The sequence below is a fragment of the Salvia miltiorrhiza genome, chromosome 2 (genome assembly GCF_028751815.1).
Source record: "Salvia miltiorrhiza cultivar Shanhuang (shh) chromosome 2, IMPLAD_Smil_shh, whole genome shotgun sequence".
NCBI lineage: Eukaryota > Viridiplantae > Streptophyta > Magnoliopsida > Lamiales > Lamiaceae > Salvia > Salvia miltiorrhiza.
In genome coordinates, this window is record NC_080388.1 from 70520551 (window position 1) to 70534251 (window position 13701).

General features: G+C 35.9%; 1 protein-coding gene across 2 annotated transcripts; it reads right to left on the reverse strand.

Moving 5' to 3' along the window:
• Window positions 1-4225: 4225 nt before the first annotated feature.
• LOC131008836 (diacylglycerol kinase 1-like) lies at window positions 4226-13420 on the reverse strand. 2 transcript variants are annotated; one of them, XM_057935904.1, is made up of 9 exons: window positions 13061-13388; window positions 12466-12571; window positions 10258-11714; window positions 8338-8704; window positions 6380-6456; window positions 5801-5920; window positions 5414-5578; window positions 5024-5161; window positions 4226-4541 (listed from the first exon to the last, which is right to left on the reverse strand). In XM_057935904.1, the coding sequence occupies exons 3-9, from the start codon at window positions 11425-11427 to the stop codon at window positions 4392-4394; spliced, it is 2187 nt and encodes a 728-aa protein (XP_057791887.1). In that variant the 5' UTR covers window positions 11428-11714; window positions 12466-12571; window positions 13061-13388; the 3' UTR covers window positions 4226-4391. The 2 variants fall into 2 exon arrangements, with proteins under 2 accessions (XP_057791887.1, XP_057791888.1); XM_057935905.1 differs by lacking the exon at window positions 12466-12571 and having other exon boundaries at window positions 13061-13420.
• Between the last annotated feature and the right edge of the window lie 281 nt (window positions 13421-13701).

A 13701-nucleotide genomic window follows, 5' to 3' on the forward strand; every position in this document is an offset into this window, starting at 1 on the left:
GATATTTGAAATCAACTGTGAATTGTGGTCTCTCCTTTGATAAATCTGATGATGGAGTCAAATGTGTTGGTTATGTTGAGTCTAATTATGCTAACAATAAGGATAATAGAAAGTCAACTACTTCCTATGTGTTTACTCTCTGTGGTTCTTGTATTAGCTGGAAATCTCAATTGCAGGGAATTGTTGCTCTGTCAACTACTGAGTCTGAGTACATTGCAGCCACTGAAGCTGTAAAGGAAGCTATCTGGTTGAATGGAGTCCTGTCTGAACTCCAACATATTGATGATAAACCCTTGTTGTTCTCTGATAGTCAGTCTGCAATCCAATTATGCAAAAATCCTGTGTTTCATGATAGAACAAAACATATAGATGTCAGGTATCATTTCATAAGAGATGTTGTTGAGAAAGGTGAGGTCATACTTGAGAAAATACCCTCTGAGTTCAATCCTGCTGACATGGGTACTAAGTGTCTTCCTGTTGCCAAGCTTACTTCCTGTCAGAAAACTTTGCATATGAATGTGTAGTTATCTTGTTCTGCTTGTTTTTCCTTTCTTCTGTATGCTTTGTGTTTGATTGTTGATCTGTTCTTGTTCTTGTTCTTTTAGGCTTCCTGTGTGGATCTCTTGTGTGTGTTTGCCTTGTTTTCTTTTTTCTGTGCATGATGGGCTTTGAGCTCTGTTCTGCTCTGTATGTTCTCTGTGTGTGACTGTTGAGTCTCCAATGATAACCCCTTGGGTTTGAGGAATGGTGATTTCCTTGGGTTGATCTCTGTGGTTTGAGATTGAGTTAAATATGCTTAATATTTTTCTCACCCTCTCTTGTCTTGACTTTGTGGCAGATAAGAGTAAAAATTAGGGCTGTGATGATAACTCCAACTCAATTGATGGCCCTTCCCTGGTGACAGAATGATCAATGTGCCAAAGGTGGATATGTGAGGTTGGCCCATTTCTCATTCCCTTCTCCCTTTCTTTTCTTTTTGGGTCTGGGCCAACTTCAGGGCCCAGAACCGAGCCCACTCACCTATCTAAACCCATCCCCAAACCCTAGCCCACTCCATCACTCAGATATACCCCTCCGCGTCCCCACTCTCTCTCTCATTTCTCATCCGCGCCGCTCCATCTCTAACCCTAAATCTCTCCACTCCCTCCCTGACTCTTCGTTCTCTCCACTTTCCCACCGCCCTCCTGCCTTGGTTTTTCCACCGCCTTCAATGGCACGCCTCCCTACCATTGCTGCTGCCTTCCTTTATATCTCTGATGCTCTCCCATGCCGGGAGTACGTATGGTCAAGGACTGAAAGGCTCTGCTATTCCTTTGTGGTTAACCTCCTTGAAAATACGGGATTCCCTGCGTGGGTGGTGGTATCACCGGGCTTTCCAGATCATCGGAGCCCTGTTTGGTGGTTACCTGAGAAGATCTGAGCCGCTGGAGTTCTGACCTTGGCTCCTGCTGTTGGTGGCTCTGTTGAGATCTGAGAAGCTGCTCCGTCATCCATACCTTGCCTTTGATCATTCAGCTGCCGGAAGGGTTGCTGAGTTTAAGGGGGAAAATCTGAGCCCCTGTGTCCCGAGGACACATTTTCCCTCGACTGAAACCCTTCTCTGATTCCTTATCCCTTTTTTTTTTCTTTTGTTCCTTTTACTCCTTTTACTCTTTATTTGTGCAGATCTGAGGTGCAGGTAATTGGAGGCAGAATTGGAGCTGAAGATTGAATATCTGGAAAGGAAGAGTGAAGACCTAAAGAAGATTGAAGTGGATTTGGTGCTTGAGCACGAAGTGAGACGGACCGGAGGTTCGGGAACCAAGAGGAGTAATCCCGGCAAGGCGAAGATACCCAACAAGATTAATGCAAAAAAAAAAAGTAGAACATATGCTATAGACTGAAAACAAATGCCAATACGTTGTTGCTAAACAGTTGAGGCTGTTGATGATTCAAGCTCAAGTAATCAATCCATCTACTCACTCCTCAAAAATTTCGACTGACGTCCTCTCTCTGAAATTTCTGGGCTAAACGCACCTGCTTCTCTCTCTCTCACTGATGAAGATAGAATCGTATAATATATTATATCTTTAATTATTATTTGTCTTGTTGGTCAAGTTAGTTTGTTTCCTTTTAGATGTTTAGGGTTTTATTAGTAGAGTCGAATTGAGAGTTAAAATGTAGAGGGTGGGATTGTTCCCTTCTCTCGGTGTTCTTCCGGTATTCATGAGTGAATCAACGGATTAACCCTTATTGTACGTATTCCGGCATACAATGGTTATCAACGGAGTTCGTATATTTATCAATATCAAATATATTTCACGCTTCTACCTGCATCAGTTGGTATCCAGAGCCTTGCTACGCTCCTACACGATGTCTCCCGTCAATCAACCGTTCAGAATGTTCAAGATTATCTCCATCGTGACGACGACCTTCTGTCTCAACAATTCAAGGAATTACGAGCACAGAATCGAGAGATCTTTGACTTCCTACACGGTCAATATGATCGACCCTATGCAGAACATCATCAAGGACGTTTCCGATTCGAGGACGAATCGTTTCAAGGATGGAGAGAATGATGAAGATAGAATCGTATAATATATTATATCTTTAATTATTATTTGTCTTGTTGGTCAAGTTAGTTTGTTTCCTTTTAGATGTTTAGGGTTTTATTATAAATAGGAGTTTTATTTATGTTTTAGTAGAGTCGAATTGAGAGTTAAAATGTAGAGGGTGGGATTGTTCCCTTCTCGCGGTGTTCTTCCGGTATTCATGAGTGAATCAACGGATTAACCCTTATTGTACGTATTCCGGCATACAATGGTTATCAACGGAGTTCGTATATTTATCAATATCAAATATATTTCACGCTTCTACCTGCATCACTCACTCTGTGTGAAATGTGCATGATTCGTTTGATGAATTTTGAATTTTGAAATGCACTGACTTCATTTGATGATTATTTGGAGGATAATCCCAGGGTTTTTAAGGCCATCTTTCCAGATAAGCGTAGAAGCCGCCAAATAAATCAATGAGGTTTCCTTTCTCAATTTGTTTATTCATAAGAGCACTACACGTTTGTTTTAATTAGGAGATTAGGAAAAACACTTTTTCATTAATTAGTTTTGGGACTTTATTTTGGCGGCTGCACTTTGATTTGGGGAGACTAGTTTTTACTTTGTTTTTTCGGCAATCAAGTCCAAGACGAGATTTTTTGATATTGGCAACACTAGAAGCTTTTCTCTGGTTTTGTTTTAATTTCGTTTAGTAGTTTAGAATTATTTTGTGTGCTGTAGATTTGGATTAGTATTGCTAGTATCAGTTTATTTATTTCAATTTATTCGATTGTTATTTATGTTTTCTTCATTCGATTTTGTGATGTTTTATTTCAATAGCATGAGTAGCTAATTTCTTAATTCGAGAATAATGAAACATTAATTTATCAATCTGTGAGATCTAATTGGTTTTAAAATTGGTTTCTATTGATTCCGATTAATTCCTTATGTTTAAAGGTAATTCTGATTTTATTTAAGCCTGATCAACTTAAATTTAATTAGATTACCGTCAATTAGCACCTCCAATCTGTAATTATTGGAATATGGTTGATTAGTGATAAAACTACCGTGTTCATAGGAGGAATAAATTGGTGGATTAATTATTACTAGCGTATTTAGGATAATTGGTCTAAACTGGATTCATTAATTAATTTTTACGTCGATAATCAGAGATTGAATTAGTGTGGATTTATTCGAGCCGAGTTACCTTTTCTTGATTATTTTCTAGAGTTATTTTAATTGATTTAATTTGCTTTCTTAGGTTAACTAGTACACCCGCCCGTGCGATGCACAGCGAACATCGAAATCGAATAATATTTTAAATAAGTAAATATAAATATTTTAAACATGATCAAAACATAAAAAACTAATTATTTTTTAAATAAAATAATTTATATCAATTACTTAATAAAGAATCTGAATTTAAAAACATATAAATTTCCAATTTTATATTTTTAATAATTGTTTTCTTTTAAATTCATTAATTGATTTCCAATTTTTTTTGATAAATTACATAAGTAAATAAAGAAATTTAAAGACCGCACTAATAAGGACTCAAACACGGGACCTTTTTTAGTATTGATAGTGGCTGCAATTCATTTAATTTATTTCCACCCCTAATTAGCATCACAGTTACAGAAGAAGAATTCAACTAGTAAAAGAATTGCCGCCACCAAAAGAATTGCCTCACATTGATGAAAATTGAAGGTCTATTTTCCATTATATACTTGCAAGCATTCTTTCTTTCTCGTACATCTCACATACGAAAGAGATAATTCAAGTGCAGCCAAAAGTGGAATACAAAATCTCAAAATGTTGAATATATATTTGATGGATAAGAAGACTTTACAGGTTGTTCTAGGACAGCCTCAGCGCCATTTCTTGAAGAAGTGACCGTTTTTGTGATGCACTGATGATATGATTGGTTTCGGCATTGTCGAGGACATCGGCAACGATTGCAGCGGCATGGCCGAGAGGTTCCTCAGCGGCTCGTTTCAACATAAACGCCTGAGAAAAATGCAGTATTTATTAGCATAAGGGTGCATTCTCTTTGATGGAAATCGTGGAATTGGAAAAACATATATTTTCACCCATTTTCCACTCTTTTCACATATAATTTTCGCTTGACATGATGGAAAAAATTTCTGGACAACTCTTTTTCCCTCCTTTTCACTCCAATTCATAACAATATTATCATGAGTTATCGATGTGATAACATTTTCCCATCTGAGAACAATATATTATCATGGGCGGCCCCTTTTCTCTTCTTTCTTTTCCACAATAGAGAACATGGGATACAAAAAAAAAATTAGGGACCACTAAAATGTGATAAAATTTTCCATAACAAGAAAAGGAACGGCAACGAAAATGGTGGTAAATGGAGAACTGGAAATCAGTTATTTTGACCATGCAAGGGGCAAGTTAGTATTAGACACTCTTTGCTTCTTCATTTTGTCAAGTTTATTCAGAGAGAGAGAAAGAGAGAAGACCTGTCCATGATGTGAGATGTTCAGCGTACAAGGCTGTTGAAACCATGGCTCCCCATCAACTTGAACTGGGAAACCAGCAAAAAGGTGGATCTTAATCGACCGTCCCTGTGCAAGCCGGCGTGCTCGAGATAACCCAACCTTCCATGCATACACAAAAGGAGCGTTTACTTTTCATGATTGATAAGATAAGATGCTTGATTGAGTATTTTTATTTTCATTACTAGTAGGATTTCTCCAATTCTACCCTTTCAACGGGATATGAATCAAGCAAAACTAGCTTTCCTATTTTTATCTATCTAGGCTAATCCTCATAAGTAAACGCTCCCTTACGAATAAATACTATATTTTTGTTAATCAACATAATCCTCAAGGAGAGAAGAAGGGCACTACCTGCAGCTTTCCTAGATGCCACATGCCCGAAATGCTTACAACCTCAAGCATCCTGTCATGCATGCATTGAGGGTCGAAATCATCGTAGTTATCGTCTTCGTTGTGCCACAAGTCAACGCCGCCCATGTAACTTCCGATATTAGCTACAAGGACACCCTCTGCATCCTTAAAACAGAGAAGACATCACAATGTCATGATATGTGAAGAGAAATGTAATATATAGAATAACACAAGAAACATACATCAACAAAGACGAAATCAAAACTGAGAGACAACAAAAACTGTAAAAAAAAAAAAAAAAGCAAAATTATTTGAGATGCCAAAAAGCTAAAAATTACTGCACATTGAAAAAATAGATAAAGATGCATCGAATTTTCATGCTCCCACCTCAGGAACCTCTATCTCAACACCATCAACCTCCACTCGGACTTGCCATGGTAAGTCAGCAAATGTTCGATCCATGATACTCTTAGCACCTTCTCTAGCATAAAGAACTTTATTCATGAACTGCAATAAAACTGCAAGTCATTTTAGCCTATAATAGTAAAATACGAACCATAACAAGACAGAACTAGAATAAATACTCCCTCCGTCCCATGAAGCATGACACACTTCTTTTCGGCACGGGAATTAAGAAATTGGTATTTTGTGTGTTAAGTGTGGTAGGTGGAAAAGTGAAAATGTGAATAAAAGGTGAATTTTTTGCCATTTTTAGAAACGTGTCATGCTTCATGGGACAGACCAAAAAGGAAACTATATCATGCTTCGTGGGACGGAGGAAGTATACTACAGTCTACATTATAGTAATATACTGCAAATGTCAACCTGCCTCTATATACTACAATTATCATAAAGGGGGACTGAAAATAAATATTTTACTTAATAAGGAAGCATATAATTAACATCACCAAGAACATGCATTGATCAAGAAGAGTTTAAACACTCTGTTTTTAACAATGGATTTACCTGATTGTAGAACTTCTCGGGGTTCTCTTCTCTCAAATTATGGATTTCTAGAGCAACCTTTGCATCACAACCAACCCCTACAACAATATTGGCATTTCATAATTATACAGAAAAATGGGTCACAACTGATGTACTTACAAAGCAAAACATGCTTTAAATGAGTACCCAGATCAATCAGGTAGGTAAAACGACTTAAGTACTTGCATCATTTTGTAAGTTAAAAATTGTAATGAGCATGCAGCTAAAGATTGAATAGAGAAATGGACATCAACTTTGGAAGAAAATCACGTAAACTTTCATCCCTATCTAAAGGAGAAGAGTAAAGCAACTCAATTGTATGAAACCTTAACCTTGGGCTCCTTTTGACTGGAAAATATCACACATCTTGGATCAGTAAAGGTTTTGGGTTTTCAACAAGCTACTGCTACATCCACTTCATTAGGAATTGATGATCTTTTCACACATTAACGGATTCGTTTCAATTTGTGTTTTATAAAGCAATGTCTACTTTTTTTCTCAAAGGGAAGTTCCGCACAAATCTCTTGTTTCCTCCCAAAACCATCTTCATGAGACCAACCTGGATCCAGTGACAATGAATTGCTGGACACCAAAGAATGCTAGTAAAAGATTTTAACTAAGAGTTTAAAACTATACATATGTATCTATTTTAATTTAGTTATATAATGATATTCATAGAAATTACTATTTACTTTATTAAGTGGACAATGGGGTAAATAAACATGTTCAATTTTCTCATTTTGTTCAAAAAGATTTACGCATAGTTTTCACAAAGTCAAGTTCTCATACTTTAGGGCTTAAAGGAGGCAACCCCATAAATTCATACTTGCGTATCCTAAAAATCATGACAATACAGCTCTATATCTTGATAACTTACATTGGTATAAATGAACCCACAGCACTCTACTTCGTGATCTAGTTACTAGCTCTTTAAAATCCTAAAAAGACAAAGGGAAATATATGTAAAACAGGAAGAGAAATCTGTTATGATGGAAGAAATTGTTGAATCTATTTAGATCTTCCAAAAATAAAATTCAAGCATCTCGTCACTTCATACCGCTAGCCCAGAAAGCTCAGAAAACAAAAGGAACAATACTTTAAGAAAAAAAGAAGCCAAATAAACAAATGACAATATTCTTTTACTATGTAAAAGACTAAGTTATACAGGATAAATTAGACTTCTACCGACTAACTTAAGACCTTAAGAACTATCCTAAGCAGTTTTCCTAATTGCATTGAGAAACCTATTAATCCATCATAAAGGTGTGGTCGATTCAAGAGGTTACTTCCTTACATGACCAATGAGCTTAATGGTTGGTCATGATAGGATACAAAATGCAGCTTGACATTACCCAAAACCCACAATTTGAAACTTGGACAAAGGCTCAGGCAGTCTGCTGTAAATTCATTGATAATATTCTAGAAAAATGACAGACCACACTTTACCTAAGAAATAAAATAGAAAATACACTCAACGACATAAAGAGATGCTGAATGTAGAGCGTTGGGCATCATGAAGCATCTTTAAGGAAGTGAAGTTGAAGTCTTAATAGAGGTTGGCACTAAGGAAGTATGCACACCTAACTAGAAACTTTAAACAAGCATTTAGCAGAATAGGTCTTATTGCATATCATATAAATTTTGTACTCCCTCTGCCACAATAATAACGTCCCAAAAAAATGGGGCACACAAATTAAGAAAATATAGATAAAGTAAGAGAGAGAGAGAGATAAAGTAAATGAGGAGAGAGATAGAGCAAGTAGTGAAAAAGTAAAAGAGAGATAAAGTAAATGAGGAGAGATAGTGAGAGTAGATAAAACAAATTATTTCCTTTTCTGGGTTGGGACATTATAAATGGGACGCCCAAAAAGGAAATTCGGGACATTATTATTGGGACGGAGGGAGTAATAGGATACAAGAAAAAAAATATCTACACATACCCAGATAGTTGTTCATAAACTTAGGAGATTGGAGTGGCTTCCCTTGCTGGTTTGAGATTAATACTTTCCATCGATCAAGAACAGTTACTGCAGCATGTTCTATGTCATGCAAAAGAGCGTAAAGGCCTGCTCGCCTCTCAAGTAAACCTAGACCACCTCCCCAAAAGAGAACTCGAGCCAAATCATTTCCTGTTCCCGCAGGAAGGATAGCCACTGGTGGAGGAGAGATAAAATTTTGCTTATCTATGGCATCAAGAACCCAGCCAACAGTGCCATCTCCTCCACAGACCAGAACACGGAAATGACGCGTCCTTCTAAATAAATAGAGACCAACTTCTGGCCCCTCCGTTGAGCTTAGTTCACAAACCTACATTAACATAAGTAATCAATAGTCAATGGCAAGCTCAGCAGCAGTAGGGACAATAGGACTTAATCATAGGGCTGGCTTCAAGATGATAAACATACGCCTAGAATTAAGATGTCATATAATCATTAGTGAAACAGAGTCATGTATAACTCTATACACGAGTAACCTCCCCAGCCCATCTATTTTGCACCTTCCCACGTCTTTGTGGAATGATGAGCCATTTTCTACTTTCTCACAATGGATTCGCAAGCAAGCGCCTATAGAAGGCTTTGCAAGTGTGCGCCGTGTTTTCCTTAATTATCAGTATCCTACTGAATCAGTTACTCACTGTGTCAAGCAACCTTGCATAGAAATATCACACAAACAGTATAACTCTAAATAGTGATTAGAAAATTTCATTTTGTGAACAAGTTTTTCCATAGGAAATGGATATGGAGCTGATTGTATGCTAGTCATCCTTATCTTGCAGGCAAGTGATTCTAGGACTTCATTTTATTTTTCCTAGGCGTCTCCATTTTGTTTACCCTAGGCATATACTGTGGTGTCACAGAGTTGATTGGAAGGAAGTCTGCACAATTTGAAACTGTGTTTCTCATTAACAGTTCAGATATTTCATACAAATTTGATTTTTCAATAATTAGTAAGCTTCAACTTCCTAGTTTCTTGAAGTTATATCACATTATTAGGTAAAAGTTTACGCAATGAAGATTTGCATTTTATAGATACTAACAGAAAGAGCGTACGTTGTACCTTGTACGCATAACCAATGTTATTTAATTTGATTAAAGTAAAAAATATAAATATAATATTTATTATATTTAAATTTTAATTAGCAATTTGGTCTATTTGAATTTAAAAAATCATCAATTTTAATAAAATAATAATATAATATTTTTTTAGAGAATCTCTTTATAAATATTAAGGTCTTGTTAATAATATAAAATCAATAATTTTTAAAATATATAACAATTATAAATATTATGGTAACTTATTAAAATATGAAGCTATTGTTGAATCATCTTTAGCTTGATCATCATTAGGATCTCCAGTAATATCAACTACAATGAATTCACAGATACATGTATTTATTTAATTTAAATATTATCTCTCATTTAATTTTACACATTATAACTTGATTTAAAATTATAATTTCTGAAATTAAGAAAACACTCTATAAATAAAAAAATTATTAATTTATCGATATATTAAAATCTCTAAATTAATAAAATCCTTAGGTCCCAAAGTTTTTCATTAATCTAGTTAAGTAGTAAGATTCTATAGAATATTTATCTATTTTAGGATTTTAAAGAAAGTTCCAAATATATATCAAATAGATTTTAGATAAGGTAATGCAATTAATTAGTATATTTTTATAGTAGTTTAATATCTAATGAATTAATATATTCTTCTAAATATATAATATATAATTTACACAATTCCCCTTAAATTAAATACGCAATACGGATATGATAGGCAATCTATATTTTGTGCACAACATACTTTTTATATTAGTAAAGATTATATTAAGCGACAGAGTCAGCTATATTTTGCACCTGTACAGGATTTAGAAGAACGTTGAGTCTTTGCTTGAGCGAGTCCCCTTGTTGAGCTCCACTCTTTTTGTTGATAAATACTAGTAAAGGCCTTGCCTCTGGAGGCAAATCAACCAGCTCATATGTCTGCCTCATGCCTACTGAATCATTGTTGTCCTTTTGATTTATTGATGAGCTCCTCTTGAAACTGGGTATTTTTTCCATCTTGTTTGCTTCTCCATTTTGTCGTTGATTCCCTTCTGGGCTATCGCTGTATTCTTCCATTCTAGAAGTAATACCTTCGTTACTACCATCTGCAGGACTTGCAGTGGACACATCACTCGTATTGCTTTCATTACCTGTATCAGCAAAGGTCTCGTATCCATGTCTATGCTTCTTACTCTGACTTCTAATAGTGGCACGTACAGATGATGCAACCTCATTGGCTCCAGCAGTAATAGAGCTTAGGAATCCTCCAGACGAATTCCTTTTCAATTGCTTGACATATAACGGCGAAAGGACAAGCCTTTTAAAAGGCCCCAAATCACAAATATCACCTGTTTCGTTAAGCATACTACTATGGCAGTCAACATGCACAAGGCGTTGACACCATAAGCAACACCATATCGGTGATCCTTCGAGAAAAGAACCAGTGTACGGCTCTTCACAGTGGCTACAGAAAGAGGATTCATCTGGTCGGTCCGTTTCCTCTGTCCACTGAACTGCCCATTGATGCAAAACATGACCACATCCAAACATCGAAACACACTTGCAATCCTTATGAGCACCAGCAGAGCAGTCCAAGTGAGCTGCTACACCACATATGCTGCAACGGTTGATGTAGCTATCTGAAGCCACCATTGGGCCAAGAGTCTGTGAAGGAGAGATGGACTCCAAGCATACACAGCAATTCAAACTTTTACTTCGAGTTAAAGATTCCAAACTCCAAGTGTGAGGCACCAGTGGAACTTTGTTCATTGACTTAGGGTTTTTCTTTGATCTCGCTATGGCTTTCATCCAACTTAAGTTAATATTTCTTCTCCACCGCCAAGCTGTGTAGAATATAGTCAATATTCCTATCAGACTGGCTACAAAGAAAGAGATAACGAACAGATGAGATTCTTCCGTTTCCATTGCATTTTTACTCATCCAGCTAGGAACAAAACCTTCAGATTCCCCGTACTCGTCCATTGCTTATATTATATCCACCATCTCATACTCAATTCATACAAACAAGTAAACCAGCTAGTTTCAATTGATCGAGATGGGGAAAGCTTTTGCACTCTATGACGATTTAGCAACACTAGCTAGAAACTGCAATAATCTTGTTTTGGGGAATTAATGATGATGCCACTGCCTCTTCCAAAAGAGCCACCTAGTATGAAGTTTTCTTTGTATGTATGAGCAGCTGTTACGTTTCTAAGTCTGTCATTCACTTATTCCAGTATCCTCAATAGTTTCTTGTGAAGCCCATTTAACTGTGAAAACAACCAAATATTTAACACTTTAAAAGCTAGACAAGTAATCCGGAGAATTAAAAAAATTAAAACCTCAATAGATAATCATAACAAGCCTGACAGATTAAGAATGCACCCCAAAACAAACCATCCACACACCAAATTAAGAGTGAAAAATCCTACACTTGAAAGTTTTCTATTAAGCAGGAGACTACAAAGAGATCACGGAGGGAGTAAAACTTTTGGTAGTTCAAATCAAGTTAAAAGTCCAAAAACCTGAAATCACATGACAATGACATATAAACTATGAAACTCTATGGAGAACCATGACATGTAGTACATCCTCATCAGTTTATTTCTTTGCATAGGTTGCAAGTGTTTCAAAAAGAAGAGGAAATCATGAAGTGCCATACAAAAACAGGGCTTGCTGTTAGAAAGATACGATCCTCTGTCGTGGAAAATCACCTCACCCATTCCCATTATTCTACTTTATATAAAGGGCCGAACGCAAACCGCAGAGGAACACATAGCAATATAAAGTTTGAAGTTAGGAGATACATATTCTTGAAATGAGTGTGATCAATCTTCCAAGAACCAACTTCTCAAACTTACTCTATGCCACTACAAATCAATAAATCATATCAAATCCAATCAACAACTTTTACACTACATAAATTATATTTGGGTTATTGGTGTTAAAATACACCAACTGTGATCAAAATTGATTTTGCACACCAACTTTAAAATTGGTATAAAAATACATGAACTTAACAATTGTTGTAATTTTATCATATTGAGATTTTCGTCCAAAACAAAGTCGATGTAGCAGCCTGATAGCATAAATCGCGTGAGCTTGCTTCAACATGGCACTGCTCCAACTGAAACATGAAAATTTATGCCATTGAATTACAACGCCGACTTAATCTATGTGAAAATCTAAATCGTGATAAAAATTACAACAGTTGTTATGTTCGTGTATCTTTGTACCGATTTTGAAGTTGGTGTGCAAAATCAACCAAACTTGGTGTATTTTAACGCCAATAACCGATTATATTTTATCCAGATCGCAACTCAACTTGCTATCACAAACAGACAGCAATAAAAACATTCGAAACAAAGTAAACAAGCTAAAACAACTGCAATCAACCTCCCAATTAGCTTTTAAGCCTAATCAGATCACAAATTAAAAAACTACAAAGGCAGCAATGTCTGAAGTAAATACACTGTTTAAACTCGTGAAAAACCATGATCATCCAAACGCACTGACATAAACCAAGATTCACCCCCAAAAAAAAGAAACAGAAAAATACATACACAGGATTTCTCGAGAAACAGAGCAAAAAATGAATTTAACTGAAAAAACTCACAAAAGAGATCGAGCCCATTAATGAAGAAAGAGAATCCCACTAACAAAGTGCAGTGAATCTTTCTCCAACGATCAAAGAGGTCAACAAGCGAGCAGGTGAAATAGAAGCTTAAAACTTGGTATAAACTGGTGCGCGCGTTTGTGTGTATGATTGATTGGTGTTTCTGCTAAGTGTGTGTAGGTGTGTGAAGTACAATTTAATTCGTTTTTGTGAGTTTGGACGCCATTTTCGTGGGAGATACTGCTGAATCAAGATTCTCTGAGAGTGGAAGCACTTTCTAGAGGGAAAGGAGATTTGAAGTAGAAACTTCAAAGAGAAGTAGTAAAAGTAAAAGATTGGTGTGAATGATTGGAATAAAGTAGAAATAATTGAAAAGAATAAGTATTTGATTTTTCCTAATCCACTTTTTTATTAATTTAGTCGAGAATGAGTATAAAGTTATAATAATATTGTTATTTATTTCTTGGTGTGGTGAAAATCGGAATGAAAATAATGTAGTTGTAACGTATTCTTACTTATTTTTTTCAAAAACAAAATGAATGAATAATTTTTTTGAATTGTTGTGAATAAAACTGAAATTGTTATATTAATGTCGGTACAAAAGATAAAATGGAATATTATATAAAGATATTGGGGATGTA

Coding starts and splice junctions, on each gene's coding strand:
- LOC131008836 (XM_057935905.1), bottom strand. CDS start 11,427: ATGGACGAGTACGGGGAATCTGAAGGTTTTGTTCCTAGCTGGATGAGT. Junction 6,457..8,337: donor GTTTATGAACAACTATCTGG/GTATGTGTAGAT, acceptor ATATTGTTGTAG/GGGTTGGTTGTGATGCAAAG. Junction 5,921..6,379: donor CCGAGAAGTTCTACAATCAG/GTAAATCCATTG, acceptor GTTTTATTGCAG/TTCATGAATAAAGTTCTTTA.